The following is an 18,975-nucleotide window of genomic DNA, read 5'->3' as shown; positions in this document are numbered from 1 at the left end:
GGCTGATATGATGCCTAAGTTCAGGTTCATGTTCCTCAGGAACACGTATTTGGGTAATTACCTTGCCCTTTCGCTGATAGGATTTATATTGCTTTTTGAACATCTGCTGTTGATATTGACTACAATGTGACAAAACAAAAGCTGAGCACAACAGATGATGCTACAATCTTTAATAGACTCATTGCATGTCATAAACATAATACACCTAAACACAGTTCTCGACAGTAATTTTCCTAATTCTTTCATGCAGTTTGATGTCCTGCTGTGCACAGCTTTTCAGAGATAAAGTCTAAAAGAGCCACTGCAAACACAGGCACAGTCATTTTTTGATGCCTTCACAAGAACACACAGAGAAATCCTTGCCAGGAGGAATGATACAACTTGCTGGCCTGAACAGGCCAAACTGAGGGTAAACAGAGTTAAATGCTGTTCTGGGAAGTGAAGTTCTTAGGCCAAAGCTGCAGACTTGTTAACTCAGGCTCACACACCACTGGGAATGGGGGTCAAACAACTCAAATATGAAACTCAGGTTTTAGCCATTTACCAATCATGAGTAACAGATTTAAGTTTTCACCACATAGCTTGGATATCATAGAATCACAGAATGATGGAATGGTTTGGATTGGAAAGGATCTTAAAACTTGTCTTGTCATACCCTCTGCCACAGGCAGGACATGGACACCTTCCACTATGCCAGTGTGGGAACTGGGGGGCTCAGCCTGGAGAAAAGAAGGCTCCTTCTTGCTTCAAAAGCCCCATCCAACCTAGCTTTCCACACTTTGAGGGATGGAGCAGCCACAGCTTCTCTGAGCACCCTGTGCCAGGGCCTCCCCACTCTCACAGGAAAGCTCAGTATTCCATTAGCCCTGCCCTCTGGCAGTGCGAAGCCATTACCCCTTGTCCAAAGTCCCTCTCCAGCTCCCTTGGAGCCCCTTCAGGTACTGAAAGGCTGCAGTAAGGTCACCCTGGATGCTTCTCCAGGTTGAATAATACCAACTCCCACAGCCTTTTTTTTTTTTTCTGATGAATTAGATTTTATTGTTGGAAAATTATCAGATAAAATTGAAGTACTTCTTTTTTTTTAGCGAAACTTTACCTTTTCCCTGTGGTGCCCTATAAATAAAGTATCAAATAATGTCTACCCTTTTTAAATCTGCAATCTTACACGTTCCATTCTTGCTGGACATTCTTCAAGAACAAATATGCCACATCAGTTTCTGCATAGATTGAATTCCTTCAGATTTTGGATATTTAGTTCAGATTCCTATTAACCGAGACACAGCAGACACAGCCATGCTGTTTCAGTGTCCATTTCAGAAGTACGATTGGGGGTGCTTTTCCAGTGGACAACTCAGGTGCTCAGACAAGTATTCCTGGCCTTCAAGGTTCCCGCATTCATGCCGCATTTAGGGGGCCATGGTGTGTGCAGGACACAGGTAGGACAACCCCTGAGCTCAATCCCTTCACATTTCAAGACGAGCCAAAGGCACAGAATTGAAGCAAGAGTATTTATGATTTTATATGCCCTTTACATTAATGTTTTTTGGTGAGTGCGGGCACGTTCAGGAGCTTCTCCTCGGTGACTTCCCAGAGCCTTCATCAGCGCCGCAGGACCGGCACCCTCCGAAATCCGCGCGGAGCCTCCGTAAGAGTTCAGCGGCGGGATCCTTCCATCCAGCTGCGTCCCGGAGCCGCTCCCGACGTTCAGGACCGGTAGGCCTCACCCGCTCCAACGTGGCACCCGGCAGTTACCGCCAGCTGGTGCCCCCCACGCACGCCGCCGGCACCGCGGCGATCGGGCCCCCCCGCTCCGGCAGGGCCGGACGGGGCTCCCGCTGCCAGGCGGCCTCATCGCGCACCCCGGCCCTACCACACCCGCAAGCCCGCCCTAGGAGGCAGCGGCGGCCGCTCCCGCGGCACTGAGGCGTTCGGTTGCCGCCGGGGCGGAGACTGGGGAAAAAAGGGGGTCCCGCGAGGGGTCCCGGAACAGCCGCGCACACCGCACTCACCCTCCTCCACCGTTCCCTCCCGGCCGCGCGCGCCCGTCACGCGGCGGCGCAGAGCCTACATTGGCCGCGCCGGGGCACTTTCATCACGTGCCTCTTTTTGACCAATGGGCGGCGGCCGCGTGGCCCCGCCCCCACGGGGGCAGTTGCGGCGCTGGGTGCGGTCCTAGCGCGGCGGAGACAAAGCGGGCCTGGGCCGGCCTGGGCCCGGGCGGCGCGGCACGGCACGGCACGGCACGGCACGGCACGGCACGGCACGGCACGGCACGGCACGGCACCGCACCGCACCGCACCGCACCGCACCGCACCGGCGGGGCGGGGCGCGGCGCGGCGCGGCATAACGAAGTGCAGTGCAGCGCCGACTGTTCAACCGGCGGGGGCCGTGACCGGCAGGGGGCGGGGAGGGCTCGAGGCGCGCGCGGCCGCCGGTGCATGCGGCAGGGGCCCGGGCCTGGGCCCGATGGCGGCTACTGCCGCCATGTCCCTGGGCAATTACAGCAGCCTGAACCGGGCCCAGCTTACCTTCGAGTACCTGCACACCAACTCGTGAGTACCGGCTGGGGTGGGGCGGACCCGCGGCACCCGGCCTGCTCAGGGCCCTGGCTCAGTGCGGTGGGCCTGGCTGAAGCCACGCGGGCCGGTGGGGCTGGGCGGACCCCTGCCCCCGGCCCGGTCGCCTCGTGGTCCCTCCAGGCCCGGCTATTGTACCGTGGGCGGATCCGCGGGTCACGGAGAGCTGGTGCATGGGGACAAGAGGCTCCAGGAGGAACGGGGATGCCCCTTGGGCAACTAGACCTCCATGGCCGCACTTCCGCGGAGCAGTGTGTGCACTGCCATGACGGCCACCATCCCTCTGCAGCAACTGGCTTTGTGTGTGACTGAGTATTTTCCAGGTTTATTTTCAACAGGATTATGATACTTTTCTTCCAGTCAGATTTTTGTATGTCGTCAGTGAATCCCTCAAAATAACACCTCTTGAGACGAGGCAAAGCCATTATTTAAAATGAGTTTCTTCTGAGCACTTGTCTAGAAAATGAGAAGCACCATCAGGAAGCAGTGCTTAGCAGGATCAGGCACCTATCAAGACCTGCCTGCTGCTCCTAAGCCTTGTAATGCCATGTGTAGAGGAGATGAAAGAGCTTATTCTACCTGAACTGGAAGAACACTGTGGAAACCACTTGGCATTGCTTCATTTTGATCAGCTGGTCACCGTTGTAAGATTGTCTGCTGATGTTCTGTGGAAGAGTTGACTTACTGTTATCCGTCAATAGAAGAACAAATAAAGTGCAGGTTTATCTTTTTGTTTCCCTTTTCAACGTGTGAAGGATCACAGTGGTCTGTAGCAGTCTAAAGATGGCACAGAATCACGGGCAACTTGGTTTCAAAGTATTTTTGTCTGGCTCTGTTGATAATAAGAGACATCTGCAAGAGCAGCTAAGACTAATCTCACATATTCCAAGAGCATTACGATCCATTTATTTTCGGAATTAGGAAAGTAGTGGGCTTTGAATAGGGGGTAAACCTAGTAATGGCTCCATGTCACATTTGCATCTGCTGTCTAGCTTGGCTGAAGATTGACAATACTGAGTCATGTTGTGGTGGAGGTGTTGATTTCTGAAATTCTCATGTCCAGCTCCAGAAGACAATCTTTTTTATGGATTAGAAGACCGTGCAGATGATGGCAGTGCTCTGTCAGCAGATTGTGTTTGTCTGCAAAGCTCCAGAACTGTCCATCTTCGTAAGAAGATAAAGCCTGTGCTGTAGAAAAGACTTGAGTTGTTGCTGCTGCCCTCAAGTATATTAAAGCTGCTTCATGTTGCCACTGTGCTTATGCTGCTGGTCTGCTTGTGGTGTGCTGCATGTCTACAGTGATGCCTGCATTACCGAATTGTTGGGAAGAGCTGGAAGCTAATGCTTAGATAAGCCAAAGCTAGGGCTTCTTGTCCATCATGAACAAAGAGCCTTTTGAGGTTATGGGAATCAGTGCATAAGTCAAATGCTTCCCTAAGAATGGCAATGGGAGTAATGGAAGTCATTTTAAAAGCAAAGAAAGCCCCAAACTAACCCATGACAAACATCCCCTCCTGTTCCTCCAGTAAAAAAATGAGCGAAAAAGAACCAATCCCCAAATCAACCCAAGGCCAGCACAGGGCTTTTGATAGAGGAGACTGGTCTTTTGGACTGTTCTCTCATGCTGAGGAAGACCATCTCTCCTCAGATAAGTTCTAGTTCAGTGCTAAGGGTCTTCTCATGTTCAAGGAGGTGGAAATTCTTTAAATTGCAGTGAAAGATCAGCCATCTGGCCGTTAGGGTGCAGAAGAAAACCATGCCTTTTTTTTTTCCCTTCCTTTTTAAGACCGTCTTTAGGAAAAGTTTCCATATGTCTACCTCAGAGCACTCAGTCTGAAGTGCTTTACAGGAGATGGTTGATCAGGTCCCTGAGCTTGAGGACCTGCAGCAGATCTTTCCAATAGCTGCTTAATGCTTGCATGTCTGATGGCATGTTGAGGTGACCCTCCAGCATCTATATGAATTGATTCGTTTGCCATATTTTTTAAAAAATAAAAATACCACCGTGCTTTTCCAAGTGCTTTACTTGATGAATAGTTGAGTGGAGACATATGTTTTAGTAAGTTCTGTAGCAATAGGACAGAGGGTAATGGCTTTAACCTAAGAATGTAGATTCAGACTAGATATAAGGAAGACGTTCTTCCCTGTGAGGGTGGGCAGGCCCTGGCAGAGGTTGCCCAGAGACTGTGGCTGCCCCTGGATCCCTGAAAGTGTCCAAGGCCAGGTTGGATGGGGCTTGGAGCTACCTGGTCTAGTGGAAGGTGTCCCTGCCCATGGCTGGAGGTTGGACTAGATGATCTTTAAAGGTCTGTTTTCCACCCTTATGTTTCTATGTTAAAGTTCTTTTAGATCCTGAGAATGAAAATCAGTGTGCATAAGCACATGAAAATTACATATGCATTGTTTTATGACTTTTCAGGGTCACCTGCTTGCCTTCTCATTGATTTTCTTTAACAATTAAATGCTGCTATGGTAAGATACTTCCAAAGTTATTCATTGAGATGATGCCAAAAGCATAACAGCAACCAGCCAATTTGTATTTGCATATTTTGAATATTTATAATTAAAAATTGAAGGAGTTTGTTAGAAGTAGGGGACCTGAAATTGTCTTCTAGCCGTAGGTAGCCTTTAGCTTGTAACTTGAGTGTTGTTGTGTAACTAGAATTGTCCTGGTGAATACAGTTGGAGTGGAAGAAGGTCACTCAAATAGACTTCAAGATGACTAAATGATAGACTTGAGGAAAACTAGTCATAACAGACCAACAGTATCTCCCCATTCCCCCAAATTCCCTCTTCTTCTTGTGCTTTTTTTTTCTGTTTTGGCCTGAAACAGAGTGCATTACTTAGAGAATGGCTGTTGTTCTTGTTGCATGTGCCAAAATAAAACATTTTCCCAGGTGTGCCCTCCTTCTGAACAAAATGAATTCTTAAGTCTCTTATTAGTAATTAGGTACTTGTCTGCAGGGTCTGGAGTCCAACTAGGTTCAAGCAGGAGGTTCCTGTAGGAACGGCTCACAAAACAAGCTTTTCTTCCCTTGGGATGTTACTCCACGATTCTTTGTAGAGGTGTTTGAAGTTGGTCATGTTTTAGAGCCATCTAACTTGACCTTTTGTAACTTATGTTTCAATAAATTGTCGGCATTGGACTCCCTTGTTCTATTCCTTGTCAAGCCTGCAGTTCTGTGTGGAGCTGGCTCAGATGGAAGTTACACACTGCGGGATGGTCCAAGCTAGTCTGTGTCTACCAAGATGAGCTGTTGTTGAGACTATGGATTTTGATAATACTTTCCTCCTTTCTATATGTTGTTTCACCCATTGTATGGCAGTAATAGTTGTATTTTGAATACTCTGATGCAGGTTTTTGCCTCTGATGATGCCTATCTAAAATATACTCATGTGTTTGCAGGTTACTTGCAAACTCTGATAGACTTCATTTTGCCAACATCTTGTCTCTTTTTTTTTTTTTAAGTTATGTTGCGAGTATAATAATCTCAAACTTTTTTGGGGAGGTGTAAGAAATTGTCACTAGTTCATCATGATGGATGTGAAGTATTTCAGGCACTTTTGACTGTAAGGCAAGACCATGGGGTTTATTTAAGATTAGCTGATTGAATCAGGCCAAAGCACTTCATGTGACTTTAGTTAGGTGTTGACAAGTGTGTTCAAATTCATAAACTGAAAATAAGACCTTTTAGTGTATATTCGTTTATGTTAGCGATAAATAGCTGGAGTGAATTTCATTGGCTTGTAGCAAGGTTTCCCTTTGCTTGTGTCAGCACAACTGGTTGCAGTTTTGGGAGATGGTCAAGATCAGTACAGTGCTGGGCTATGTGGAGATGTTTTGTCTTATTATCTGTAGCTGTGTTATCAGTTGTTTTGTTCCAGCATCTTTCTTTGGAAATCCTTCTTTGTATCTTATTTGCACCTTTTCTGACTTTGAAGTATTCCTAAAATTGTGGAGTAAAAGCTGCTCATGAAGTGTAGCTACTAGTGCTAAAGCATCCATTTGCTTACAATAAGGTCATTTCCTAAATAAACTTCTGTGATGTTGACCTGTGGAGCTGAATAGACACTTGTAAACTCAAGAGAACACTTGAAATCTGTAATCATCCTATGTATCTGCTCACTCACCTTCCTAGTGGGATGGGGAGGTGGATCATACAAGGCTAAAATCCATGGGCTGAGATAAGAACAGTTCAAAAACTGGAGTAAAGAAAGATACGGTAATAATAGGAAAAAGAGAGAGAGAGGCATAAACCCCGAATGTCAGGTGATGCTCAATAGAATTGCTCAGCACCCACTGACCCAGGCCCAGCATCTCCCCCAGCAGTGATTGGCCCCTCCTGGCCAGCTTCCCTGGCTTATAGACTGAGCAGGACATTCTGTGATACAGAATATTCCTCTGGCTGATTTGGGTCAGCTGCCCTGCCCATGCTCCCCTCCAGCTTCTTGTATAGCTGACTAGCGTAGGACACTGAAAAGTCCTTGACTTAGGGTATGCATAGCTTGGCACCAGACTTTGGTGTGTTATTAACGTTATTCTCACACTAAATCTAAAATGCAACACTGTAACACCTACTGAGAAGAAAATTAACTCTATTCCTGCTGAAACCAGGACAGCAGGAAATCCTGCTCAAAGGAAGGAACACCAAGATTGTGTTTCTATGGAAGCTTTCTATTAGGTAGGTAGTCTTCCAAACACCGTTCCCATTGGTCTTGTCTGTGGGAGAGTGGAGATATGCAAATCTCTGTTCCCATGGTTTCAGTGATAACTTTGAAGGCCGATGTGTTTTCCTCTGACTGGAGCTTGAGGGGTTCAATATGATCTTCCTGAAGATGGATATGAAAGCTTATTTTGTGGTTATTAGCAGTGTGGACAGCTATATATTGTATGTGTGGGAAGTACCTATGTGTCTGTTCTTGAAAGGCTGAAAATATGACTAAATATCTTCTCTTTGGTCACCTGTTGCCCTTTTTGTGTAGTGGTGAGAACAGGCTGTATGTGAGGGTTTTGTGCAAACTGGAACATGTGCATAAAACCAGTTTCTGAGGTCTTGGTCTGCTCATTGAACAACCTAGAGGAGCAACAAATCCCAGCAACTGTTTCTCCACGTCTTTGCTGTTAACGTTATGGTGGATGTGGCTCATCTGTGTTTGAAGTAATTGTTAGATTTTGAAGTTAGGATGCCAGCTTGGGCATGAAGTGGAGATATGGCATTTATGTTGACAGACAATGTATTGTAATGATTTTTATTAGCTTCTTAAGTTTTTCTCACCATATATCTTCTTTCAATGTTGAAGGGTATAACTAATGGCTTCCAAATGGGAGCTGCTTATAAGAGATGGCAGTTAAGGGGCTGGAAACTAAACATGTCTCCTGAGATTGTGCTGAAGTGGTAGCTGGGTTCATGATTTTAGTGTTAAGTTGGAAAGGTGGTGTGGTACAGTGGTGTCAGAAGACTCTTTCTCTGGATTAGTAGCAGTTGCACCTACTAGACGTTAGCCAGGATCTAAAAGCTTTTTTCTGTCACAAATAACTTCTGCAATGAGACTGTGTGCATGGGGGAGAGAGCCTTGTTCGTAATGTTGTCCATGTCTTGTTGCACAGAGCACCTGTGGCTACCGCATCCACAGAAGTGTTCAAGGCCAGGTTGGACAGGGCTTGGAGCAAGGTGTCCCTACCCATGGCAGGGGAATTGGAATGAGATGGGCTTTAAGGTCCCTTCCAATTCAAACTGTTCTGTGATTCTATGATAATCCTCACATGGCCATATTTACTTATAGGCAGAATTTAGTTGCCATGAAAAGGCCTGTCAGTGTGGTGAATAAGGACTTCCATGAACTGTTGACTGGGTCATAGGCCGGTTCATTGGATCATCATGTTCTCTATCGTTTTTGAGTACTTGCAATATGTTTTAGACAATAGTGAGCTGCAGTTTGGGGCAGATTGGCTGCTACATGGCTACCTCTGGCAGACAGTAAATCACTTGTTCCTAGTCTGCTGTCAGCCAGACCGTAGTGTTGTACCCATTTGACTGGATTTGTTTAAAATATAGTTGAGATTCTCATTTATTTAAAGGTCTCTCTTTTTTAAAGTGTTGGTGTAACCCTGCTGATTTCTGTGTTTCGTTGCAGAACTACCCATGAGTTCTTGTTTGGTGCCCTTGCTGAACTTGTAGATAATGCCAGGTATGTACCTGAGACCGCTTAATTCCCAAGGTAACTTAGGTTAAGATTTTATTCCCCTATGTATTTAGTTGATCTTAAGCAATTTTCACTTCTAGTAGACTTTACAAGAAATACAAAATAGAAGACATTGCTGCAATTTAGTATGAATATTTCACTTGCTCCTCTTACACTGCCACATCAAACCCCTAAAAAAAATAATTATTCCTGGAAAGACAGGTTTGAATGAATCCCGAAACAACTCATATTGGAAAGGAAATTGATAGAAGATACAAGATAGATTTAAAGAAAAAACCAGTCTGCCTTTTTGTGTAAAGAAATTGGTAAAATAAATATTACAGAAGCTGTGACTCTTCTGATATCTAAGTAATCATAGTATCAAACATGACTATGTAAATCAAATCAGAAGTGGGATCCTGAAAAATAGAGCAAGAGCAGCTAAAGGAATTTTGACACTTGAGGAGGCATGGTCTTTGGAAATTGCAGGTGTTGGGCCACCCATCTCACATGTGTGTGGGGAATCCATGCTATAGCAGCCTCCCAAGCCTTGCGTGTTTTTCTCTTGAGCTGCAGGAAGTACTGTCATGAAGCATTATAGAAATATTTTGGGATTGTTTTCTCTAAATATGGTTTGTCACAGTTTGTGATGTAAGGAGCTGAAACTGGGACATTTTTGAACAGGAAAGCTTCTGTTTGGGAAATCAGCTGTGTGTGTGTATGTGTGCGCGCATGAGCTGGTGCTGTGTTCACTGTAGCTACAAGGTAATAAAAAGTAGGGTCTTTGGGGTGGTTTTCCCTTCACCTCTTGGTTCCCCTCTGGCTGTAGAGAGGTTGTCTTCTGGGAAGAAGGTAGCTGGGCTGGGCTGGAGGTACAAAACTGGAGCAAAGTGGCTGTGGCATTTGTCGAGTGGGGTTTTGTTGTAGCACTACAGCTCCACACCTCTAATCAGCAAACCAAGGTTGGTTTGAGAACAGGGCAGTAGTGCCATACATACTGTACTTTCAAATACAGAGAAGGATGCAGTGTGTGAAGGGCTTCGCTTCAGTGATCTTGTAATGACAGTTTCCTGTAACAACTGTGAATGTATTGGGATGGAGCTTTATGTGGAGTTACTAAACCTTTTGCAGGCAGCTTGACAGAAAAACTATAGGCGTTGTTTGTTTAGTACAGGAGGGAGCTCAGAAGCGTGTACTCATTTGATTCTCAGTGCTAGAATGACTTTTGTTAGAATGCCAGTGATACTTCCTGTCACCAGATCTGTTTGTGTGCCAGCAATGTCTTACGCTGGAGTTTAGGTTCAAATAAACAAAAAGTAGACAATGTTTTCTGTCAATGATGACTGTGGAGCCTCTGTGTACTTTGATCTGTGCAGCCAGTTATTTTTGAAATGATTGTATGTGCCTAGATTTTTAGCTTCATTTCTGTTTAACATTTGAATAACAGCTGTGTTTTTATTTCTTTGTAGAGATGCAGATGCCACGAGAATAGACATTTATACTGGTAAGTCACTCCTGCTGCTTCCTTGCATGTCAGCAATTAAGTCAGTAGTTAATTTGGATTTAGGTTGCAAAATGTGTGTTGTCCTTGACAGAATAGGAATGAGGGTGCTTATACCGAATCCTGGGGTCAGTACTGGGCCCCTCCAGACAAGAAAGACATTAAGGGGCTGGACCGTGTCCAGAGAAGGGCAAGGGAGCTGAAGAAGGGGCTGAAGCACAAGTCTGATGAGAAGTGGCTGAGGGAACTGGGGGGCTCAGCCTGGAGAAAAGAAGGCTCCTTCTTGCCTTCTTGCTCCTACAACTCCATGACAGGAGGGTGCAGCCAGGTGGGGGTTGAGCTCTTCTCCCCAGTAACGAGTGACAGGAACAAGAGAAAACAACCTCAAGTTGTGCCAGGAGAAGTTTAGATCGGATATTAGGGAAAATTTCTTCACTGAAAGTGTAGTCAGACACTGAAACAGGCTGCACAGGGCAGTGGGGGAGTCATTATCTACCCATATTTAAAAGATGTGTTGATCTGGTGTTTAGGGACATGGTTTAGTGAACTCAGCTGTGTTAGGTTTGTGGTAGGACTTGATGATCTTAAGGGTCTTTTCCAATATGAATAATTCTATTGTTTTACCATTTCTTCTGTGCCATAGTGCCTGTTGTCTTTCAAAAAGGAGTACTTTTACAAGTACCTTGGGGAAGCAATTAAGTCAGCCTTCACCTGGGGTCAGGTGAAGTGAGTTGCTGTTTGTACTGGATGCTTAAAAACTCCACTGTATTGTAATACAGTTTTGTAGCACATGCTTACATACAGTATGAAGTAAAGAAGTTCTTAGTCATTCTGTAACAAAAATCTGGTGCTCTTTCTTACAGCTCAGCCATATTGCAGATGTAAAAGTCCTGTTTATTGTGTTACATTTGATGTTAACACCAATCCTGTTTTATGGAACTTACAAATTTTGGTTACGGGAGCAGTGAATAACTTCTCTTGCAGAGCGACGGGAGGACCTACGAGGTGGATTCATGCTATGTTTTTTGGACGATGGAACAGGAATGGATTCAAGTAAGTGGCAGAAAGTTATACTTGCATTTGCAAGCTGAGGTTTCATGTTACGGTTTAAGTTGAATTAACAGCTTAGTTCCGTTAAAAAGGGGATGTTCCATGCCTGTATACATGTTCCTGCCTCTCCACTGGCTCTTTTCCACCATATTACATATCAAACCATTTGCCTATTCCATTGCAGAAAACTAATCTGGTCAAAACAAAATTGTTTTGCTGCATTACAGAGTTGAGTCAGCCTGGCCTAAGTTTCTCAGTACACTGAAGTTTGACTGTGAGGCTGAAGGGAGAATAGTGGAGCAAGAAGGGGAATAAGCCTTTTCCCCATCTGGCTGCCCAGTAGTCAGTGTCTCTCCGCTCTAACCAGAAGGTGTGCCGTCACAGAAGTTACAGGCTCTGCTTTGAAAACAGTTTGCCATTGTGTCATCATGGACATTGTGACTGAGATCAATGCTGGACAATATAAAATCTTAATAATATGAGAAGTATATAACAAATGTATTTCTGCCTTGTAAGTATTGATGTACATCATATTGTATCTAGCAGGAGAAAGCTAAAAGCTTTTCTGTTTGCTTTAGCATCGATGAGCAACACTGTCAACCTACCTTCTTGGAGTCTTGAGGACTGATAAATCATCCTGTGAGGAGCTCTCTACAGGGCAGAAAAATTGGGTAAAATTGGGAGGTGAATTTGGAGAAGACAAAGGAAATGGTTAAATAAGCAACAACTAACATTTTTGCACTGATTCCTCAGTACTTTAAGTTCCTCTTGTGATATTGTCACAGTTTAATCCTAGCTGGCAACTCAGCCCCACACAGCTGTTTACTCCTCCTCCACTGGGATGGTGGAGAGAATCAGAAGGGTAAAAAGTGAGGAAACTTCATGGGTTGAGATAAAGACAGTTTATAAGGGAAAGCAAAAGCTGTGCCCACAAGCACAGCAAACCAAGGAATTCATTCCCCATTTCCCATGGGCAGGCAAGTGTTCAGCCATCCTCAGGAGAGCAGGGCTCCATCAGGTGAAAGTGACTTGGGAATGCAAATGCCATAAGGCTACATGTGCCCCTCTTGCTCTTACTTCCCCAGCTTTATCTGGTGAGCATTACACCAGGTTGCACAAGGCTTGGAGCAACCTGGTCTAGTGGAAGGTGTCCCTGTCCATGGCAGGAGGTGGAACAAGATGGTCTTTAAGGTCCCTTCTAATCCAAAACATTCTGGGATTCTGTGATATTGTCTGGAATATACCTTGTGTCAGTTGGGATCAGCCATCCCAGACTTGTCCCCTCCCATGTCCTTGTGCAACCCAGCCCGCTTGCTGATGGTGCAGTTTGAGGAGCAGAAAAGGCCTTGATGCTGTATAAGCTGTGCTCAGCACTAACGAAAACATCCCTGTATTAGCAACACTCTTTTCTAGAACACAGCCCCATGCAAATTAGCATGGAGAGATTGAACTCTATCCCAGCTCAAACCAGTACAGATATGAAGCATTTCATTCAATTTATTTGTGCTTTGATACACAGATTTGTGACCTCCATAACGGAGTTTGGTTTGAACTCCACGTACCTTCTGTATATTCTTTGGAATACAATTAAGGATGCTAAACAGGTCTCCCAAGAGTAATTTTCTGCCACCAGTGGAACAGAAGGAAGCAGTAAAGCCTCATCCATGAAAAAAAGCTCTGAGATTGAAGTGTGGCCTTCTCACAATCCTTAGGATCAGGGAGAGGAAATACAACCTTCTTTACCTGTGTTGAAAACTGTGGTTTTCTCTGGAAGGTGCCAGATGTCCTAATGCTGCAGAATTTCATGGCAGCTTTTATCCTGTTATTGCTTCTGTATTGCTGTTTCTGTGACAAAATGGAATTTAAGTATTGGCTATTGTCTTGGTATGATTTAAGGGGGATGCACTGAAATGAATTATGTCCCCTTAGTTTTAACCAATCCTTTTCTACAGGAAATTAATATGAGTAAATATAAGTGAAAAAATAACAGTTTACTAGCAAGCAAAACAGCAACAGTCACAAAATAACAGTAAATAATCACTAGATACAAAATTGCTAAATCTCATGGACACCGTGGGAGCAAAGAGAAACTCAAAATGGCGGAGTGACCCTTTCCCCAAGATGATGCTTGCCACGGGCGACCACATGTGGGGAGATAAAGGGAAAATGATGGCAGGCCTCCCTCTTATCTCTCCGGTGGCAGCAGCTCCATCAGTGTATGCGACTGACACCCTCTGGCAGCTGGTACTTGGTTAAGGACTAGAACCTGTGGAAGGACTTCGCCTTCCTCTTGGGAGAGGACGGCAAGGCAGCCAGCTAAGGTGTCTCAGACTCTGCCTTCCCGCGTCAGCTGGGTGCTGCTGGCAGCTGCAGCAACTGCAGGGAGTGGGGCCTGTTCACTCCTCTCAGCCCCCCACCACAGCTGCAGACCAGTGTTGCAAAATTCGCTCTGAAACTGTGTTCGATTGTGAAATGCATCTTCTCGAGTTGCTATTGTTGCAAGCACAGAAAACCTACCTGAAACAACCCCTTCTGGAGCTCAGAGAGAAACATAGAGGAAAAAAAACCAAAGCAGAGCCTCTTCCTTGAGCAAAAGCTATGAGGGGAGAGAGGAAGCTCTGCCTGAGTGCCTCAACTTTAAAGAGCGTGACACTTGCCTGCCCCCACTCCCAGCCCTGTGGTTCTGGTTCTGGCTACACTGCCAGGTCTTAAAGAGGCTAACAATTTTGGGCACAGATGGATACGGAATACAATAATATTTGGATTACCCAGGACAGCAATAAGTGGCTTCTTTTGACTAGTCTTTCAGCTAAATGTTGAAGAATTTTATTCAGGTAGCCTGAGATGCTCAGTAAAGAAGATGGGTAGATACTGTGCATTGCAGGGGTATTTCACAGTGCTATGCATTGTATACAGCATGTAATTCGTGTCCTTTGACTGTCTTGATGCTTGACCAAGGGCAGCCAGGTGGTAGCTCCGTGTCCTGCACCATTTGCCTGTCAGCATGGACAGAAGCAGCTAAGGAGAATTTTCATTCAAATGCCCTGCATGGGGCTCTCTGGTTTCATCCCTGGCTGTAGGGATTTAAGCTTTAATTTCCTGTAATGCAGAATCTACCGGTTTTAAAGACATCCTGAAGATCTCCTATCTGACTTTAAGAGATATCAGTGAAAAACCTTTTATTGGACTTTTCTCCCTTTATATAGACCTTGCCTCAACAGAAATCATGGATCTTGGGAGTGTTTTATTTTTGTGCATGATAACTTTAATTAAGATCTGTTTTTATTGTACATAAAGCTGACATGTTAGAAAGAATAACTCCATGACTTGCTGTAGTGCTGTTGGAGCCCATGCTAACATGTGATCTTCCCAAGTCAGCTGAAAGGACAGCTTGGAAGGCTGGATGAGGCACCATCTGGGGATGAGGAGTGAATAAACCCAGGTGTGTCTGGGCACTTCTGAATGGAGGGAAGAGCTGAAGGGGTCAAGTTAACTGTTCCAGGAACACACTATGTTACTCTATCTTGTTGCTGTTCTCATGGGTCTTGTTCTGTCTGGGACAATTCTGGATTTGTCTGGAAGGCTCTGAAAACAGAAGGGTATAGTGAGGCGGTTGGTCAGATTTGAGTGCTCTGTCTGATGGCTCCTGATTAGCAAGCCAAATGACAACTCCTCATTTCTAAAAATTAGGTATGCTTGTCAAGTGATTCCTGCTACAGTTGCATTCAGTACTCACTGCATTGGCTCTCCTAATGATCACTCTGGGTTGTGTGTTCTGAAGACCAAAATACATTTGTACTCAAGCTGCAAACATCTCACACTGTAGAATCACAAGTTATCAAAAGGTCTGAGGATTCAGTGATGTCACAGGACAGCTCTTTTCAAAAGAACTATCATGTACTGCAGAGAGGTATCAGAAATATAGAATCTTCCGAGTTGGAAGGGATCCGCAAGGATCATGGAGTCTGGCGCAGGACACCCCAAAATCCCACCCTGTGCCTGAGAGTGTTGTCCAAATGCTTCTGGAGTTCTGTCAGGCCTGGGACCATGACCACTGCCCTGGGGAGCCTGTTCCACTGCCCAACCAACCTTTTGGTGAAGAACCTTTTCCTAATTTCCAATATTAGAAAATATGTTATCCAATAAATACCCTCTGCCCCCAACAGAATAATAGTACTGGCCCAAAAGTTTGGCTTTTTCATAAGGAACTAGATAGGAGTCCATTAGAAAACCAAACAATGGATCTCATGCAGCACATCAGATTTCTCATACTATCAGTGAAATCACTACTGGGAATACTGAGGCTTGAAATTTTATCTAATGCCTGGCTCTGAAATTTTAAATTCTGCATGAATTTAATGAATCAAAATACAGGTTGAATGATTCAATGAATCAACGTGTAGGTTGAGAAGGTATAACAACTAGTTTAGGAAGTGACCTGTAGTTTTAAGCAATTGAAGAAAACCAGTCTCTACCTGGCATTTTCATCATAGAAGTGCTCAGGTTGGAAACTACCTCAAAGATCATTTGTTCCAGCCTTTCATGGGAAAGGGAAGAGATGATTTAGCACCCTGTCTCTCCAGTGATGGGGGCTCTACCACATACCTGGGGAGGTTGTTCCAGTGACTGATTAAATGAATGATTGATCTCTAAAAAAATTTCTTACTTATTTTAAGAAGAAACCTCTCTCAGTGCAACTTGTATGTATTGCCTCTTTTTCATGTGATTCCTAGGGAAGGGAGAGCCTCCATCCTCTTTGTAGCCGCCCTTTAAGTACTGTAATACTATGATGAGATTCCCCCTGGGCCCTCTCTTCTTGAGGAAGGAGACCTAGTTGTCCTCAGAGGGCAGATTCTGCAGCCCTCCGATCATCTCCTTTGCACCCTGTCTAGTCTGTCTGCATCTGTCCTGAACTGAGACAGACCTGGATACAGGACTGCAGGTGGGGCCTGCCAGACATAGAGTGGGATAATCACATCTCCATCTCTTTGGCAGTGTCCCTGTGGATACAGTCCAGGATCCTGTTTGCCTCAGTTGCTGCTGTGGGACACTGCTGGATCATACTCAGCTTGTTCACCAGGACCCTTCCAGCAAGGCTGCTCCTCCCAACCTGCAGATTCCAGTCTGTGCTGGGCTCTTGGGTTATTTAATCCCGGGTTCAGGACTTTATGCTTCCCTTGAACTTCAGACATCTTGCTTGCCCACTATTCCAGCATGTCCAAGTGTCTAAGAAAGCACTCCTTATGTGCCCAATTAACCCCCATCAACAAAGCTGGTGAGTATACAAAAGCACCCTAGCATCCCGATCCTGTATGGAGATGTTGAGTAATGTGGAGCACAGCATCAATCTGGGGTCTCACTCCAGGCTGCCAGCTGGAGTGAAAGCCATTGATGATCACTTCTGAGCATGACCTATGAGCGAGTTCCCTACTTGTTTTGTATACTACCTGCCTGGTCTGTGTCTCCCCATTTTGTCCAGGAGCAGGCTGTGGTAAACTGTGTCCAACACTTTGCTGAAGTCCAGCCAAACAACACCCACTGCTCTCTCCATATGGACAGAAAGTGCTGCCTTGTAGAAGGTGACCAAATCAGTCAGGTGTGACTTGCCTTGGTAAATCTCTGCAGACTTAGCCCATTCACCTGCCTCATCTGGCTTCTAATACTTTTTAAGACAACTTGTTCCATTGCTTTTTGAGAGATTGAAACAAATATATTAGTTCTTGCTTCTTTCAGCTGTATTTTTGAAGTTTGGAAGCTCAAAACAGCTTTTGTTTTAATGGAAGCAGTTAATTAAGTAGTAGTGTCTGGGTTGCTTTATTAGATCTTGTATTTTAAAAATACTGTTTATCCGTGGCTCACAATAGTGAGGAACACTGTTTAAATGGAACTCCAACTCCTACTTCAGAGTGTGTACGCACTTGTGTGTGTGGACAGTGACTCTTGGGGGCCACTTTCAGGGGAGTGGTTACAGAATTCTCAGGAGAAAATGTCTCTTTAACCTTGTTTAGGGTTAAATCTTAATCCTAAGCATTGATATTTCCTCTAATGTTAACAGATTTTTGAAATAAATTGCAGGAACATATATCAAAGTCATTTGTCAATCACTGGCTGTTTCCAGTCATTGCTCCGTGTCGGGTTGGTGTCCTGCGTTTGTTACAGTGACGAAGGACCTCACAGCTTCTCCCTTGTTTCCATATCCCAGGGAAAGTTCAACTTGGCTTTAGGCTTATTTCCCCCGGGTAGTGAATTAAATTCTTTAGCTCTGGGATATCTTTTGAGGATGCTGTTGAGTCTACTGCAAATACTCCACCTAACATGAATAGAGCAGATGAATTTGTGGAGAAGGCAGGAAGTATAATTTTCTCTGCTCAGATTGGGACCTTCTTTATCGCATTCTCAGCTGAAGACCTTTGAGATACAAGAGGACTGCTCAACGAGCAAAGCCAGGTCTGACTTCAGAAACACTCAGAGACTGAACAGCTCCATCCAGCAGTTCCTTCATCCCAGGTGTCCAGTGTTTCTTATGAAAAATCTTTTTCTATATGCCCTTGATTTCTTGGGCTTTGAAGATCGATCAACCTGCTATCTTGACCATCTTGAGTGAATTTCTTCAGCTTGTTTTTTTCTCCTGTTTGTTTTGCATAGATCTCCCTCCCCTTTTAGGGACCAAGTCTGGAGAGCTGGCCAGAGTAAAGACACATACACCGATACGATTTGAGCATTGTTCTCCCTCTATTGTTCAACTATGCAAGCTTATATCTACTTTTGCAAAGATTCACGCCCAGTCCCTCTAGACAGCCTCTAATCAGCGGGGGAGACGACCAGTGTATATAACTTTGCCAAGGACTTTCAGGGGTGCCTGCAGCTAAGTGCTTTTCAGGCTTACCTGCAGCCAGGGGCCAGTTCAGGGGCTTTTCCTCAGCAACCCTGGGCTGTCCAATCTTTCCAGGGGTATCATATGCCCTTGTTCCACAAGGAATCCCTCTACACTCCCCCATTTTTCTTGCCAGTGAGTTTGGCTTTTTTTAATCCAGTAGCTCTGAGACACAACAAAACAAAAATAGTGTAACTAAAATAGCCTTAAGTGAAACACCTCCAGAGCCTTAAAAGAGCTGGAAAAAAATGAATTTGTATCTTGATTCTTGGGAGGATATAAGTATTAAATGTCTCCCAAAGACAGCCTAGAGAGAGATGCTCCCTCACAGTCCCCTCTGCTCAGCATTACCTTCATCCCTCTGCCCTGAAAGAAGAGTCACAATAGGGTGGTTTCAGACATCCAGTATTGAGTGATAAACCATCTGGTCACCTTTCCTGAGAGGGGAAATGCTTTGGATAATTACGCTTTACCCATTTTAGACTTCCTAAAGGTTTCTTAAAAACAGTTAGTGAAAAATGTTTGTAGAGCAAAAAGGTTCCAATAGTCCTTCTCTTTTTAGAATATCCCCTGTCTGCTTTCCTCACCAGGCTTTAAAAATAACACAGTAATAGTAGTTAGAGTAATAATAATATCATCATCAACATCCACACCCAGATCTCTAATACAAGGTATTCCAGTGTTTTCTTTTTTTGACTAGAAAATACAACAGTAGGCTGAAGGGAAGGCAGAGGTACCCTTATCCAGTCCAAAGCTGTTTCTGGAATAGCTGTGGAGCTCCATTGAGAATA

The 18,975-nt window shown here is 44.8% G+C and overlaps 1 protein-coding gene across 8 annotated transcripts in view; it reads left to right on the top strand.

Moving 5' to 3' along the window:
• Positions 1-2,292: 2,292 nt before the first annotated feature.
• Positions 2,293-18,975, top strand: part of MORC2 (MORC family CW-type zinc finger 2) — a 56,102-nt gene continuing 39,419 nt past the window's right edge. Inside the window, exons 1-4 of one of the 8 annotated variants that reach the window (XM_032127623.1) lie at positions 2,293-2,552; positions 8,712-8,765; positions 10,229-10,263; positions 11,245-11,313. In XM_032127623.1, the coding sequence (XP_031983514.1) occupies positions 2,467-2,552; positions 8,712-8,765; positions 10,229-10,263; positions 11,245-11,313 (244 nt within the window). In that variant the 5' untranslated portion in view covers positions 2,293-2,466. The other 7 variants (XR_004243614.1, XM_032127617.1, XM_032127616.1 and 4 more) reach the window with 7 other exon arrangements.

This window comes from Corvus moneduloides, chromosome 18 (genome assembly GCF_009650955.1).
Source record: "Corvus moneduloides isolate bCorMon1 chromosome 18, bCorMon1.pri, whole genome shotgun sequence".
In the NCBI taxonomy this organism is placed as follows: Eukaryota; Metazoa; Chordata; class Aves; order Passeriformes; family Corvidae; genus Corvus; species Corvus moneduloides.
The sequence above is the reverse complement of the archived record's forward strand: the minus strand, read 5'-3'. Positions and strand labels throughout refer to the sequence as shown.